Source organism: Tupaia chinensis, unplaced genomic scaffold (genome assembly GCF_000334495.1).
Source record: "Tupaia chinensis unplaced genomic scaffold, TupChi_1.0 Scaffold138060_1, whole genome shotgun sequence".
NCBI lineage: Eukaryota > Metazoa > Chordata > Mammalia > Scandentia > Tupaiidae > Tupaia > Tupaia belangeri.
The window spans coordinates 1,928,519-1,942,989 of record NW_006197961.1 but is presented as its reverse complement, the minus strand read 5'-3'; the positions used below and the strand labels follow the sequence as shown (position 1 = coordinate 1,942,989).

At 58.4% G+C, this 14,471-nt stretch overlaps 2 protein-coding genes across 2 annotated transcripts in view; both read left to right on the top strand.

Annotated features, from left to right (window-relative positions):
• GIPC1 (GIPC PDZ domain containing family member 1) overlaps positions 1 to 8,833 on the top strand; it is a 13,804-nt gene extending 4,971 nt beyond the window's left edge. Inside the window, exons 3-8 of the mRNA XM_006161017.3 lie at positions 1,625 to 1,942; positions 5,697 to 5,882; positions 5,976 to 6,156; positions 6,823 to 6,935; positions 7,882 to 7,963; positions 8,042 to 8,833. Coding sequence (XP_006161079.1) covers positions 1,655 to 1,942; positions 5,697 to 5,882; positions 5,976 to 6,156; positions 6,823 to 6,935; positions 7,882 to 7,963; positions 8,042 to 8,193 — 1,002 coding nt within the window. The 5' untranslated portion in view covers positions 1,625 to 1,654 and the 3' untranslated portion in view covers positions 8,194 to 8,833. The remainder of the gene's footprint in view (positions 1 to 1,624; positions 1,943 to 5,696; positions 5,883 to 5,975; positions 6,157 to 6,822; positions 6,936 to 7,881; positions 7,964 to 8,041) is intronic.
• Positions 8,834 to 13,832: 4,999 nt separating this feature from the next.
• Positions 13,833 to 14,471, top strand: part of PTGER1 (prostaglandin E receptor 1) — a 2,483-nt gene continuing 1,844 nt past the window's right edge. The window contains exon 1 of the mRNA XM_014592621.2: positions 13,833 to 14,467. Coding sequence (XP_014448107.1) covers positions 14,209 to 14,467 — 259 coding nt within the window. The 5' untranslated portion in view covers positions 13,833 to 14,208. The remainder of the gene's footprint in view (positions 14,468 to 14,471) is intronic.

The following is a 14,471-nucleotide window of genomic DNA, read 5'->3' as shown; positions in this document are numbered from 1 at the left end:
CGTGGGGGCTCCAGCACACCAGCCATAACGCCAACTGCTGGTCCCGATTTTGTCATTTTTTTAATAAAAGAATTATTAATTTAATTTTATTTATCATTATTCTTTTTAAAAATTTGCTCCAGGGCATGTGTGCTCACCAGAGACAGAGAGGGAACGAGCGAGCGAGACAGACTATGAGAAAGCAAACCTTGGGACCAGCAGTTAGCGTGATGGCTATGTCACTGGACTCCCATGTAGTAGACCACAGTTCGCGTCCCAGACCCGGTGGCTTAAAACTCACGCCGGACACGTGGGTGTGCGTGCCCAAGATCCCGAGAGGAGAATGGAGGAGAAGGGATTGCGGCGTGGCCATCCCCCCTGGGGGGCGATTTCTCACTTTCTCTTTCTCTGTCCCTGTCTGGTCACTGTTAAATAAATAAATAAAGTTAAATAAAATAATTCTTTAAACAAACAAACAAACAAACATGCAGGGCATGTGTATGTCCATACCCCAAATCCCAAGAGAATAGAGAAATGGAAAAGGAGGGAAGCAGCAGTTGGTGTAATGGCTATGTGGCCGGACTCCCATGTAGTCGACCGCGGTTCGAGTCCCAGACCCGGTGGCTTAAACTTACACTAGGCGCGTGTGCGTGCATGCCCAAAATCCTGAGAGGAGAATGGAGGAGAAGGGATTGCGGTGTGGCCCCTCAGGGGGGGTGATTTCTCGCTTTCTGTCTCTCTGTCTCTCTCTGTCTTTCTGGCGAGCGCACGCGCCCAATAAGGAAAAAACTTCTCCAAAAAAAGAGAAAAAAAATGGAAAAGGGATTCCAACATGACCACATTTGCAGGGTCATTTCCTTCTCTCTGTCTCTCTCTCTCTCCCTCTCTCTCTCTCTCTCATGAGCCTGCATGCCCTATAGCAATTAGCTTTTTGTTTTCTTTTAAGAGATTTTTGCTATAGGGGGCGTGCACTCTCACCGGAAAGACAGAGACAGACAGAAGGCGAATAATCACCCCCTAGGGGCAATGACCACGGTGCCATCCCTTCTCCCGTCTCCTCCTGGATTTTGGTCATGCACGTACACACCCCTGGCATGAGTTTTAAGCCGCCAGGTCCAGAACTCGAACTGTAGTGGACTACTCGGGAGTCTAGCAATATAACCATTATGCCATCTGCTGGTCTCGGGCAATTAGTTTTTTTAAAAAAAAGATGGCCAACTAGCGGCATGGTGGGTAAGGATCTGGACTCCTACGTGACTGACTGCAGTTTGAGTCCTGGACCTGGCAGTTTCAGAATCATCCCAGGTGCATGTGTGTGCATGCCCCAAATTCCGAGAGCAAATTAGAGGAGGGATGCAACATAGCCATCCCTCCCTGGAGTGATTTCTCGCTTTCTGTCTGTCTGTCTGTCTGTCTGTCTCTGTCTGTCTGGCGAGCGCATGTGCCCTTTAGCAAAAACCTCTCAAAAAAAAAAAAGAAAAATATAAAAAGAAAAAGAAACTAGCTGCAGTTATTCCTCGTATACACGAGTGGGATTGTAACCGGGCTCCCCTCAATCCCTCATTGGGCCTGTTTGATGCTGGTGGTGGAGAGGCACCTAAGACACCCCCGCCGGGGCCCTGAACTCCCCCTTCCTGCCCTGCAGATCTCCTGGGAGTACCCCTTCTTGCTGCTCATGCCGCTGGGACTGGGGCGGCGGAAAAAGGCGCCACCTCTGGTGGAAAATGAAGAAGCCGAGCCAGGCCGTGGGGGGCTGGGCGTGGGGGAGTCGGGGCCCCTGGGCGGAGGTGGGGCAGGGGGGCCCCAAATGGGCTTGCCGCCCCCTCCCCCGGCCCTGCGGCCCCGCCTCGTGTTCCACACCCAGCTGGCCCACGGCAGCCCCACTGGCCGCATCGAGGGCTTCACCAACGTCAAGGAGCTGTACGGCAAGATCGCCGAGGCCTTCCGGCTGCCACCTGCGGAGGTACCCCCTGGGGAGCTGGGTCTGGGGTCCCCGATCACGGGCCAGAGGCCGGGGTCACATCCTCAGCTGGAGCTCAGATGCCGAAGCTGCAGGTGCTGAGGCTGCACCCCTGGGTTCTAGGGCCGATGGCCTGGCTGGGTGCTGCTTTCCCATCAGGCATTGGGAGACCCGGCCCCGGTGAATTGTGGGAGATGGTGGCCAGGGCTGGAGACGATCTTCCCATGATGCGCTGAGATAGGCTTACACCCCAGGGGATTGTGGGAGCTGATAGCAAGGACTGCATGCTGAGTTCCCATCAGGCACTGGGAGGCCTCTACCCTTGTGGATTTGGGGAGCTGATTGCCAGGAGAGAAGACTTAAGTTCCCATGGGGGAGGTTTGCACCTCAATGGATTGTGGGAGCCAGTGGCCAGAACAGGAGGCTGAGTTCCCATCATGCACTGGGAACCCTATACTCCAGTGGGTTGTGGGAGCCGATGACCAGGACAGGAGTCTGAGTTCCCATCAGGCTCTATGGGGCCTGTGCCCCAGTGGATTGTGGAAGCCAGTGGCCAGGACAGGAGGCTGAGTTCCCATCATGCACTGGGAACCCTATACTCCAGTGGGTTGTGGGAGCCGATGACCAGGACAGGAGTCTGAGTTCCCATCAGGCTCTATGGGGCCTGTGCCCCAGTGGATTGTGGAAGCCAGTGGCCAGGACAGGAGGCTGAGTTCCCATCATGCACTGGGAAGCCTGTACTGCAGTGGGTTGTGGGAGCTGATGGCCAGGACAGGAGGCTGAGTTCCCATCATGCACTGGGAAGCCTGTACTGCAGTGGGTTGTGGGAGCTGATGGCCAGGACAGGAGGCTGAGTTCCCATCATGCACTGGGAAGCCTGTACTGCAGTGGGTTGTGGGAGCTGATGGCCAGGACAGGAGGCTGAGTTCCCATCATGCACTGGGAAGCCTGTACTGCAGTGGGTTGTGGGAGCTGATGGCCAGGACAGGAGGCTGAGTTCCCATCATGCACTGGGAAGCCTGTACTGCAGTGGGTTGTGGGAGCTGATGGCCAGGACAGGAGGCTGAGTTCCCATCATGCACTGGGAAGCCTGTACTGCAGTGGGTTGTGGGAGCTGATGGCCAGGACAGGAGGCTGAGTTCCCATCATGCACTGGGAAGCCTGTACTGCAGTGGGTTGTGGGAGCTGATGGCCAGGACAGGAGGCTGAGTTCCCATCATGCACTGGGAAGCCTGTACTGCAGTGGGTTGTGGGAGCTGATGGCCAGGACAGGAGGCTGAGTTCCCATCATGCACTGGGAAGCCTGTACTGCAGTGGGTTGTGGGAGCTGATGGCCAGGACAGGAGGCTGAGTTCCCATCATGCACTGGGAAGCCTGTACTGCAGTGGGTTGTGGGAGCTGATGGCCAGGACAGGAGGCTGAGTTCCCATCATGCACTGGGAAGCCTGTACTGCAGTGGGTTGTGGGAGCTGATGGCCAGGACAGGAGGCTGAGTTCCCATCATGCACTGGGAAGCCTGTACTGCAGTGGGTTGTGGGAGCTGATGGCCAGGACAGGAGGCTGAGTTCCCATCATGCACTGGGAAGCCTGTACTGCAGTGGGTTGTGGGAGCTGATGGCCAGGACAGGAGGCTGAGTTCCCATCATGCACTGGGAAGCCTGTACTGCAGTGGGTTGTGGGAGCTGATGGCCAGGACAGGAGGCTGAGTTCCCATCATGCACTGGGAAGCCTGTACTGCAGTGGGTTGTGGGAGCTGATGGCCAGGACAGGAGGCTGAGTTCCCATCATGCACTGGGAAGCCTGTACTGCAGTGGGTTGTGGGAGCTGATGGCCAGGACAGGAGGCTGAGTTCCCATCATGCACTGGGAAGCCTGTACTGCAGTGGGTTGTGGGAGCTGATGGCCAGGACAGGAGGCTGAGTTCCCATCATGCACTGGGAAGCCTGTACTGCAGTGGGTTGTGGGAGCTGATGGCCAGGACAGGAGGCTGAGTTCCCATCATGCACTGGGAAGCCTGTACTGCAGTGGGTTGTGGGAGCTGATGGCCAGGACAGGAGGCTGAGTTCCCATCATGCACTGGGAAGCCTGTACTGCAGTGGGTTGTGGGAGCTGATGGCCAGGACAGGAGGCTGAGTTCCCATCATGCACTGGGAAGCCTGTACTGCAGTGGGTTGTGGGAGCTGATGGCCAGGACAGGAGGCTGAGTTCCCATCATGCACTGGGAAGCCTGTACTGCAGTGGGTTGTGGGAGCTGATGGCCAGGACAGGAGGCTGAGTTCCCATCATGCACTGGGAAGCCTGTACTGCAGTGGGTTGTGGGAGCTGATGGCCAGGACAGGAGGCTGAGTTCCCATCATGCACTGGGAAGCCTGTACTGCAGTGGGTTGTGGGAGCTGATGGCCAGGACAGGAGGCTGAGTTCCCATCATGCACTGGGAAGCCTGTACTGCAGTGGGTTGTGGGAGCTGATGGCCAGGACAGGAGGCTGAGTTCCCATCATGCACTGGGAAGCCTGTACTGCAGTGGGTTGTGGGAGCTGATGGCCAGGACAGGAGGCTGAGTTCCCATCATGCACTGGGAAGCCTGTACTGCAGTGGGTTGTGGGAGCTGATGGCCAGGACAGGAGGCTGAGTTCCCATCATGCACTGGGAAGCCTGTACTGCAGTGGGTTGTGGGAGCTGATGGCCAGGACAGGAGGCTGAGTTCCCATCATGCACTGGGAAGCCTGTACTGCAGTGGGTTGTGGGAGCTGATGGCCAGGACAGGAGGCTGAGTTCCCATCATGCACTGGGAAGCCTGTACTGCAGTGGGTTGTGGGAGCTGATGGCCAGGACAGGAGGCTGAGTTCCCATCATGCACTGGGAAGCCTGTACTGCAGTGGGTTGTGGGAGCTGATGGCCAGGACAGGAGGCTGAGTTCCCATCATGCACTGGGAAGCCTGTACTGCAGTGGGTTGTGGGAGCTGATGGCCAGGACAGGAGGCTGAGTTCCCATCATGCACTGGGAAGCCTGTACTGCAGTGGGTTGTGGGAGCTGATGGCCAGGACAGGAGGCTGAGTTCCCATCATGCACTGGGAAGCCTGTACTGCAGTGGGTTGTGGGAGCTGATGGCCAGGACAGGAGGCTGAGTTCCCATCATGCACTGGGAACCCTATACTCCAGTGGGTTGTGGGAGCCGATGACCAGGACAGAAGGCTGAGTTCCCATCAGGCTCTACGGGGCCTGTGCCCCAGTGGATTGTGGGACCCAGTGGCCAGGACAGGAGGCTGAGTTCCCATCATGCACTGGGAAGCCTCTGCCCCGGTGGATTGTGGGAGCTCATGGCCAGGACAGGAGGCTGAGTTCCCACGATATTGGAAAGCCTGCACACCTGCAGACTCGGAGCAAGATCCCTTCTCCACGATGCACTGGGAGGCCTGACCCTAAGGACTGTGGGACCAAAGGGAGGCGGGGGTGAAAAGGGCAAAGGTGGGATTGAGCAGGAAGTAAATGCAGAGGCCCGCATAAGCTAGGTACGAGTCTGGCCCTCCCCAAGCACGAGCACCTACTGTGTGCTGGGCTCTGCTGCAGTGGACTTTCATGAGGACCAGAGCCCGAGCCCTAGCAGGGCTGGCGTGCTGGTGGGAGAGGGTGGTTGGGCACTGGGTTAGAGACCTCTGTTCCCCCTGATGTCAGGTGGCAAAGGGCACGGGAGGGAGGTGGAAATTGAGGGCACCACCTCTGCCCACCAGCCCACACCCACCCCACCGCCTCCCACAGGTGATGTTCTGCACCCTCAACACCCACAAAGTGGACATGGACAAGCTCCTGGGGGGCCAGATCGGGCTGGAGGACTTCATTTTCGCCCACATCAAGGGGCAGCGCAAGGAGGTGGAGGTGTTCAAGTCGGAGGACGCGCTGGGGCTCACCATCACGGACAATGGGGCCGGCTATGCCTTCATCAAGGTGCCTGGGCGGGTGGGCGGGCGCCCTGCAGTCCTGGGGGCGAGGGCGAGGGCGGGGCCGCTGGACCCCACTGCCCTCTGCCGCTCCCCGCAGCGCATCAAGGAAGGCAGCGTGATCGACCACATCCAGGTCGTCAACGTGGGCGACATGATCGAGGCCATCAACGGCCAGAGCCTGCTGGGCTGCCGGCACTACGAGGTGGCCCGGCTGCTCAAGGAGCTGCCCCGAGGCCGCACCTTCACGCTGAAGCTCACGGAGCCCCGCAAGGCCTTCGGTGAGCGGCTGGCGGGTCTGGGCTAAGGGACTCGAGGCTGCAGTGCCGGGAACCACCAGCAGGTGGCGCGCAAGGCCGGGCGGCCGCAGTTAGGGGGACAGCTCCGCCCTGCCCGGGAGGGGGTGCTGGCTCCAGGCCCAGCCTGGGAGAAGGGCGAGCACGAGGAGGAAGTCGCCCCCACACCCAGCTTCCAGGAGCCATTAGCCCAGCCAAGCGCCCCCAACCCTGGCCAATCCCACCAGCCTCAAGAAGCCAGGCCTGGCTGCTTTGCACCGGCCCCCCCCACTTTTCCATCTGGCTTCACTAACTCTCAGGAATGGGCCTGAGGCCCCTATGGTGGGGGTGGGAGACTCTCAGACATTTCCCGGGGCAGGTGGGGCTGCTCTGTGGCCCTGCAGCTATTGGCCTCCTCCTCGCCCTGGCAGGGAAAACCCAGACCCCCAGCCCCTTCCTGTCACTCAGGCTCTGGGAGCAGAAGCCACCAATCCAGTTTTTTCCATTTTTGGCTCTTAGCTGCCCTTCCCACATCCATGCCTGCCCCTCTGGGGTCACCTTGGCCCCTGCAGAAGCTTGAGGGAGGGGAGAAGGTTGGGGGGTTGTCATAAAGCCAGGATGCCTTAGAAGTTGAGTCCCTCCTCTCTCTGGCCCCCTCCCTGCTTCCCGCAGATATGATTAGCCAGAGATCAGCCAGTGGCCGACCTGGCGCTGGCTCCCAGCTGGGCACCGGCCGAGGGACCTTGCGGCTCCGATCCCGGGGCCCTGCTACCGTGGAGGATTTGGTGAGTGGTCCGGACAGACCCCAGCGCCCCTGCCCTGCACCTTCCCACGCAGCAGGGCTCCCTGTTAGCCCAGGGGCTCTGGGCATGCTGGCTGGATTCAAAGCCGCTTCTGCCACTTCCTGCTCTGGAATCTTCCTCGGACTTGGGGCCTCAGTTTACCAGCCTGTAAAAGGAGGATAATACCAAATAGCACTTTCTCAGGGTTGTCCTGAGGGTTCTCCATGGATAAAAATATATTTAAAGGCCAGCCAGTGGTGGCATTTTGGTTTAGGTGGCTGGATCCCACCTGGGCGTGGGCTTGGTTCGAGTCCCAGACCCAGGGGCTTGAAAAACACATGAGGCATGTGTACATGCATGCCCAAGATGCCCAGAGGAGAATGGAGGAGAAGGGACTATGATGTCTCCATCTGCCCTCTGGGGTGATTTCTCACTTTCTCTCTCTCTTCCCCCTTGGTGAACACATAGTCCCTATAGGGAATTGTTTTTCTTTTAAATGATTTATTAAATTAATTATTATTTAATTTGCAATAGGGCACGTGTGCTCTCCAAAGAGAGAGACAGAAAGGAAAAGTGAGAAAGCAAGCCACCAGGTCCGGGACTCGAACCTCAGTCGGCCATGTGGGACTCTAGCACCTCAACCACCACGCCACCTGCTGGCCCACCGCCATAGCAAATTAAAATACATATATTGGGGTGTTGGAAAAGTCATGATGCATTTTTACATAGGAAAACATAAAAAAGTACAACGCTGGGGCTAGCAGGTGGCATGTTGGTTAAGGCATTGGACTCCCACATGGCCAACCGTGGTTCAAGTCCCAGACCTGGTGGCTTGCTTTCTCACTTTTCCTCTCTCACTCTGTCCCTCAAAAAAAAAAAAAAAAAAGTGCAATTATGGTTGTGGTCATATTCTGATGATGTCACTGTCCCCGCCCCCCCGCCCTCCCAGCCCTCGGCCTTCGAGGAGAAGGCCATCGAGAAGGTGGACGACCTGCTGGAGAGTTACATGGGCATCAGGGACACAGAGCTAGGTGAGTGGGGGACACTGGGGTCTGGGTTGGGGCACCCCTCGGTCCTGCCCCTCATGCCATCCGCGCCTCCCTGTCCAGCGGCCACCATGGTGGAGCTAGGGAAGGACAAGAAGAACCCAGACGAGCTGGCCGAGGCCCTGGATGAACGGCTGGGTGACTTCGCTTTCCCGGATGAGTTCGTCTTTGACGTCTGGGGCGCCATCGGGGACGCCAAGGTCGGCCGCTACTAGGACTCCCACTGGACTGCAAGATGGCCGTGGCCCGGCCTGGCACGGGTCCCCAGAGGGGACAGAGCAACTTGGACCTGAGTGTCCAGCTTCGGCCTTGCTCGGCAGCCGGAGAGGAGGGAGGTGGAGCCCAGCCCCCGGCCCGCTGTAGTCGGTACCATGCCCTTCCCAGCCTGGCTGGGGTCCCCTGCTCCCCACCTACCTCAGCAGGGTCAGGCACAGGGAGGGACCGGCCAAACCCAAACCCTGCGGCCACTCCCGCCCCCAACACTTTCCACCATCAGCTGCCAAACCGGTCCCTCTGTCTCCCTGGGGCCTGGGGTTTTTTGGGGGGTCATGACCTCTGTAGTTTCCTGACGCAGGGTTTGCAGAACGGGGCGGGGGGGGGTTGTCTCCCCTTCCCCCCGGCAAATGCAATGATACCTTCCTTCTCCGCCACCCTCCTCCCGAGAGGAGCCCCCTCGCCCACCCACCACGGGGAGTCTGTTACTTCCACATTTGAAAGTCTGCTGTGAACCCCCAAAGCCCTCCCCACCCCAGTCTCTCCCTCATGGCCCAGCCCAGGGCCAGAGCGGAGGGAGAGACGGGGTGGTGGGCTTTTGTATCTGAATTTGCTGTCTGGAACATAAAGAATCTATCCGCCGTTGGACCCGCGTGGCTTTGGTGGGGGAGAGGGGGGTAGGCCGGAGCTGGGAAAGAATGTAGCAGCTGAAATCCATCTTCCCCGGGCTCCAAATTGAATTAGGAGCTGGCCCCAGGCCGCCCACCCCTTCCCACTGTTCCCCTGGCTGCGGGCCACCAGGCTTCCAGGCAAGGCTGAAACTCTCTGGCCCACCAAGGGTTCAAATCCTGCCCCCTCGCCAGCACCACCTCCCACGTAAACAGGAGTCACGAGGTTGATGTCTCACAGTAGATGACAAAGTTTGGCTTGGAAGATGAAAAATGGGAACTCAGGGCCAGCCAGGTGGCCTGATGGTTAAGGTGGCTGGATCCCACATGGCCCGCTGAGCAGTTCAAGTCCCAGACCCGGTGGCTTGGAAAACACACCATGTACATGTGTACCTAAAATCCTGAAAACAGAGAAGGGATTATGGTATATCCATTCTCCCTGGGGGTGATCTCTCTCTCTCTCTCTCTCTCTCTCTCTCTCTCTCTCTCTTATCTCTGTCTCCCAGCAAGTACACGCTCCCTATAGCAAAAATTAAAAAAAAAAAAGTTGAGACCAGCAGGTGGCATGGTGTTTAAGGCACTGGACTCCCACATGGCCATCTGGGGTTCGAGGCCCAGACCCAGTGACTTGAAAATCATGCTGGGCATGTGTGCCCAAAATCCCCCAGAGGAGAATGGAAGAGAAGGGATTGCGGTGTGGCCACCCCCCAGGGGGTGATTTCTCACTTTGTCTCTCTCGTGCATGCTCGCGCCCTATAGCAAAACGGGACGAGGGGGAGACACATGGGAGGCTGGCCCAGCACAGTGCTGATGGGTGGAGCTCACCCCGGGGCTGAGGTCCTGTTGGTGCAGTCCCCACCTAGCCAGGGCCCGTCATGCAGAGACCACAAGCGTCAGGGTGAGCCATGCTTCGCACAGGACGTAAACCCAGCGGGCTTGTTTTGACAACCCACTTCATCCTCAAAGATTGAGGGGATCAGCGAAAAGGGCGGGGGAGGCGGGACCCTGGCCAGACCTGGAGGGAATGGAGGAGACCGAAGTGAGGGGAGTCAGGCCAGAGGTCCCCACAGGAATGTTTGGGGGTGAGCTGTGGGGAAGGCTGAGCCCAGCCCGGGCCCCATTTCCAACAGACTGGAGGACTCCAGGGGCTGGGAAGGACCCACGGAGCAGAGTGTGGCTGGGTTTACAGGGTGGGGTGGAGTGGGGTGAGGAGCTAGCCTCTGGTGACTCCGGCCTCGCTGGGCACCCGTGTTGTTCGCTCTGAGGGTGAACTGTGGTGTGGATGGCTGTCACCACGTTGGGGGGGAGCGTGACCTGCCTCAGCCGTGGGGGAGGAATACACAGCTGTGTCCCAGGTGCCGTGTGTAATGGGGGTGTCTGTGTGGAGTATGCCACGTCTTGGGGTGTCTGGGGGTGTGGCTATGTATGTCAGGATGTTACTAGTTTTTTTCTTTCTTTTTTTAAGAATTATTTATAGGGCCAGCAGGTGGCGCAGTAGTTCAGGCACTGGACTCCCACGTGGCTGACCGTGGTTCGAGTCCCAGACCCAGCAGCTTCAAACTCACGCTGGGCCTGTGTGCATGCAAGATCCCAAGAGGGGAATGGAGAAGGGATTATGGTATGGCCATCCCTCTAGGAGGTGATTTTTCATGTTCTGTCTCTCCAGCGAGCACATATGCCCTATACTAAAAATGTTTTTAATTATATTATTATTATTTTAATTTGCTACAGGGCACATTCAGTCACGTTGGGGGGGCAGTGAGAAAGCAAGCTGTCAGCTCCAGAACTAGAACTGCCGTTGGCCACGTGAGATCCAGCATCTTCACCACCATGCCACCTGCCGGCCCTAAGGGTCTTGCTATTTCTTGGAGTGGATAGGGGTGACTGATTTAATCCTGGGGTGTCCAGAGGTGTTTCTGTCTCAGAACATGGCTGTGTGTGGTCACGTGTGTGCATGCATGCCCAAAATCCCAAGAGGAGAATGGAGGAGAAGAGATTGCGGCGTGGCCATGCCCCCTGTGGTCCCCAGGGTGACTAGCTTCGTCTTGGGATGCCCGGGGTGGTGGGCATGTTTATTTCAGGATGTCGCTGTTCCTGGAGCAAGGGTGACTGGCTAGGTCTTGGGGGATTTGGGGAGGAGTCTCAGTTTTTATGTCTTGGGGACACAGAGAGTGCCCAGGGTCCTGTCTGGGGCTGTTAGTGGGTGTCTGTGTGATTTGGAGTGCTAACTGGGGGGGTCTTTCCAGGTAAGTATCGTGTTTGTGCCAGGTTCTAGGTGAGACTTTTTTTAGCACTAAGGGATGTGACGGGGGCATTCCAGGGGACTTTCTTGGGGGACTGCAATTTGGGGTGTTGAGGGAAGGAGCTGGTGTTAACTACAGGTGCGTGTCTGGTGCTGGCGTGAGACCGTCCCCCACAAGACCAGGGGTGTGATGACAATGACCTGGTTGTTGCTGAAAGTGGGGACAGGGTGCAGTAGTGGTCAGGTCTCGGGCCGTTAAGGGACATGATTGTGTGTCACACTAGGTCTTGGGGCAGCTGTCCAGGGTTCAGGGTGTCTCTGTGGCTCTGAAGGTGAGTCCCAGATGTGGCTCAACCCACCGTAAAGCAGGATCTAGGGACCAATAGATGGAGTAACAAAAACGGCACTAGACTCCCATAGTTGACCATGGTTCAAGTCCCAGGCCCGGCGGCTTCAAACTCACACCAGACGTGTGCATGCATGCCCAAAATCCCTAGCAGAGGACGGAGGAGAAGGGATTGGAGCGTGGCCATCCCCTCTAGGGGGTGATTTCTTGCTTTCTGTCTCTCTGGCAAGTGCACATGCCCTATAGCAAAAATCTTAAAAAAGAAAAGAAAAAAAAGATCTAGATTCTAAATGCTGGGGAAACAGTCTCCCAGTCACCAGGCTTCCTAGCTCCCCTGCACCCATCAGCCTCCTCCCTCCCCTTGGCCCTGGCCCGGGCTTAAGCCCCTGTGTAAACAGTGGGTGGATCCCCAAGGGCCAGGCTGGGCCTGACCCAAGCTGGTCCCCCCCAAGGCACTGCCCACCACTCCCCACCCTGACCGGGTATCCAGAAAGGCTCTGCAGGGCAGGGGGCATTGCAGCCCCCCATTATCCCCCACACACAGGGTTAGCCCCCCAATCCCAAAGCCCCTGTGGGGGTTAGCAGCGCCCCCTGCCCCCACCCCAGCCCGCCCCGGGGCAGCGCTTACATTCTCCAGTGTTTAGATTTTATCCGCTTTATTAATGAGGCAGGCAAGAGGCCCAAACCTGGGGGGGGATGGAGGCTGCTCCCGGCCCTCTGGGAGGAGGGGGTCCCCCAGGGGGCCAAGCCAACGCCCAGCTAGCGCTCCCCTCCAAAGGGTAGCTACTGTCCAGACCAGCCCCCGCCCTTTGCCAGGAGGGCAGAGGGGGGTCTCTGCCCCCGCAGGCCCCCAGCGGGTGCGCGGGGGTGGAGCGGCCCTAGGAGGCCGGCCTGGGCGGCGGGAGGAGCCGAGGAGCCGCCCGAGGAAGAGGGAGGGAGGAGCGGCCTGCCGGAGAGCCGGGGCGCGGCGGGCAGGGGCTGGGCCACCGGTGGGCGATGGGGAACCGGCAACCCAGGCGGCGCCGGGTAAGGAGCGCACAGCGCGCAGCGCACGGGGGTCTCTGGTGGGGGCGGAGGAGGATGGGGCCGGCTCCCTAGGGCTATCCATCCCGTGTTTCTGGGTTCTCAGCCCTTGTCTGTGGGTCCTTGGGGTCCCGCTGTCGGTCCATCCTCCCTTCCCAAATGGCCCAGTGGACAGTCCAGCCCTTTTCAGCCTTCCCCAGCCAGGGGAGCCGGGAATGGGTGGTCCTGGGTCTACCTGGAGGCTTCTGGGGTAGAGACGCTGAGTGGGGATCCAGGGTGAGGCACAGGTGGTTGGGGTGGAGCCTGTGTGAGAGGCAGCCATGGGACAGAGAAGGGGCTGTGGGGACAGAAACAAGGCTATGGGGCCACGGGAGCCCGAGATGTGGCTGTGGGGACGGAGATGGGGCATGGGGACAAGATGGGGCCATGAGAAGCAGAGATGTGGCCATAGACCGAGATTGGACCATGGGGACAGAGGGGCTTGGGGACAGAGACGGGACCATGCATGATGGAGACAGAGCCAGTGGGGTCAGAGATATGACTGTAGGGACAGAGACGGGCCCTCGGGGGACAGAGATGTGGCCATGGGTACAGGGAGGGGCCCAGGTGGACAGAGATGGGGCAGTGGGACCGAAATGCAGCCATGAGGGCACAAACATGACCACAGGGCAGAAATGGGATCACAGGGCCAGAGGGGCGCTGGGGAGGCTGCCACAGGTACACACGCGTCCACGGTGGCAGAGGAGGGGCTGAGGGCCTGGAGCGTGAGTGGAGTGACGGGGTCTCAGGGAAGACTGGAGATGGGGCAGCGGGTCCAGGGGGTCCTGGGTTCAGACATGGACCAGGGTGGGGACCAACAGGTGGCATAATGGTTATGGCGCTGAACTCCCATGTAGTCAACGGCGGTTCGAGTCCTGGACCCTGTGGCTTAAAACACACACCAGATGCGTGTGCATGAGTGCCCAAAACCAGAAAGGAAAATGGAGAAGGGATTGTGGTGTGACCATCCCCTCTGGGGGGGTGATTTCTCGCTCTCTGGTTTTTTGTGTGTGTGTCTCTGTCTCTGGCAAGGTTATACACCCTATACCAAAAAAACTCAAAAAAAAGGGCAAAGAAAGAGAAAGGAAGGAAGGAAGAAAGAGAGAGAGGGGGGAGGAAAAAAAAGAAAAAGAGAGAAAGAAAGAAAGAAAGAGAGAGAGAGAGAGAGAGAGAGAAAGAAAGAAAGAAAGAAAGAAAGAAAGAAAGAAAGAAAGAAAGGAAGGAAGGAAGAAAGAAAGGAAGAAAGAAAGAAAGAAAGAAAGAAAGAAAGAAAGAAAGAAGGAACGAAGGAAGGAAAAAAAGAAAGAAGGAAAAAAAGAAAGAAGAAAGAAAGGCCAGGGTGTATGGGATGGGACTGGGGACCAGGAACTCATGGGGTGGAAAGGGGTGGTGGGGGCCCGAGGCAGATCTGAGGGCCCCAGGGGCAAGTCAGAGCCCCTTGAAGGCTGGGAGCTTTGATGGGCAGAGTACAACCCCAAAGCAAGAGACGTCGTGAGGCAGGGGGTCAAAGGGGCTCAGAAACCCAGCAGCCAGGGTGGCTTTGAGCCAAGGGCCGGAAGGAGGCCACGATGCGCTTGCATGGTGGCCCTAGTGATCAGAGAAGGGACCTCCAGCTGGTCCCAGCCCCAGGATTGGCCCTGTGTCCCCACCAACCTCACCTTGCCCTCCTCTCCTCTATCCAGACCCTCCGGCACCCGACATGAGCCTTTGTGGGCCCTTCAACCTGAGCCTGGCCGGCGAGGCGACCACGTGCACCGCGCCTGGGGTCCTGAACGCGTCGGCCGCGCCGCCGTCGGGCGGTCCGGGAGGGTCGCCCGCGCTGCCCATCTTCTCCATGACGCTGGGCGCCGTGTCCAACGTCCTGGCGCTGGCCCTGCTGGCGCAGGCCGCGGGCCGTCTGCGGCGCCGCCGTTCGGCCGCCACCTTCCTGCTCTTCGTGGCCCGCCTGCTGGCCACCCGCCC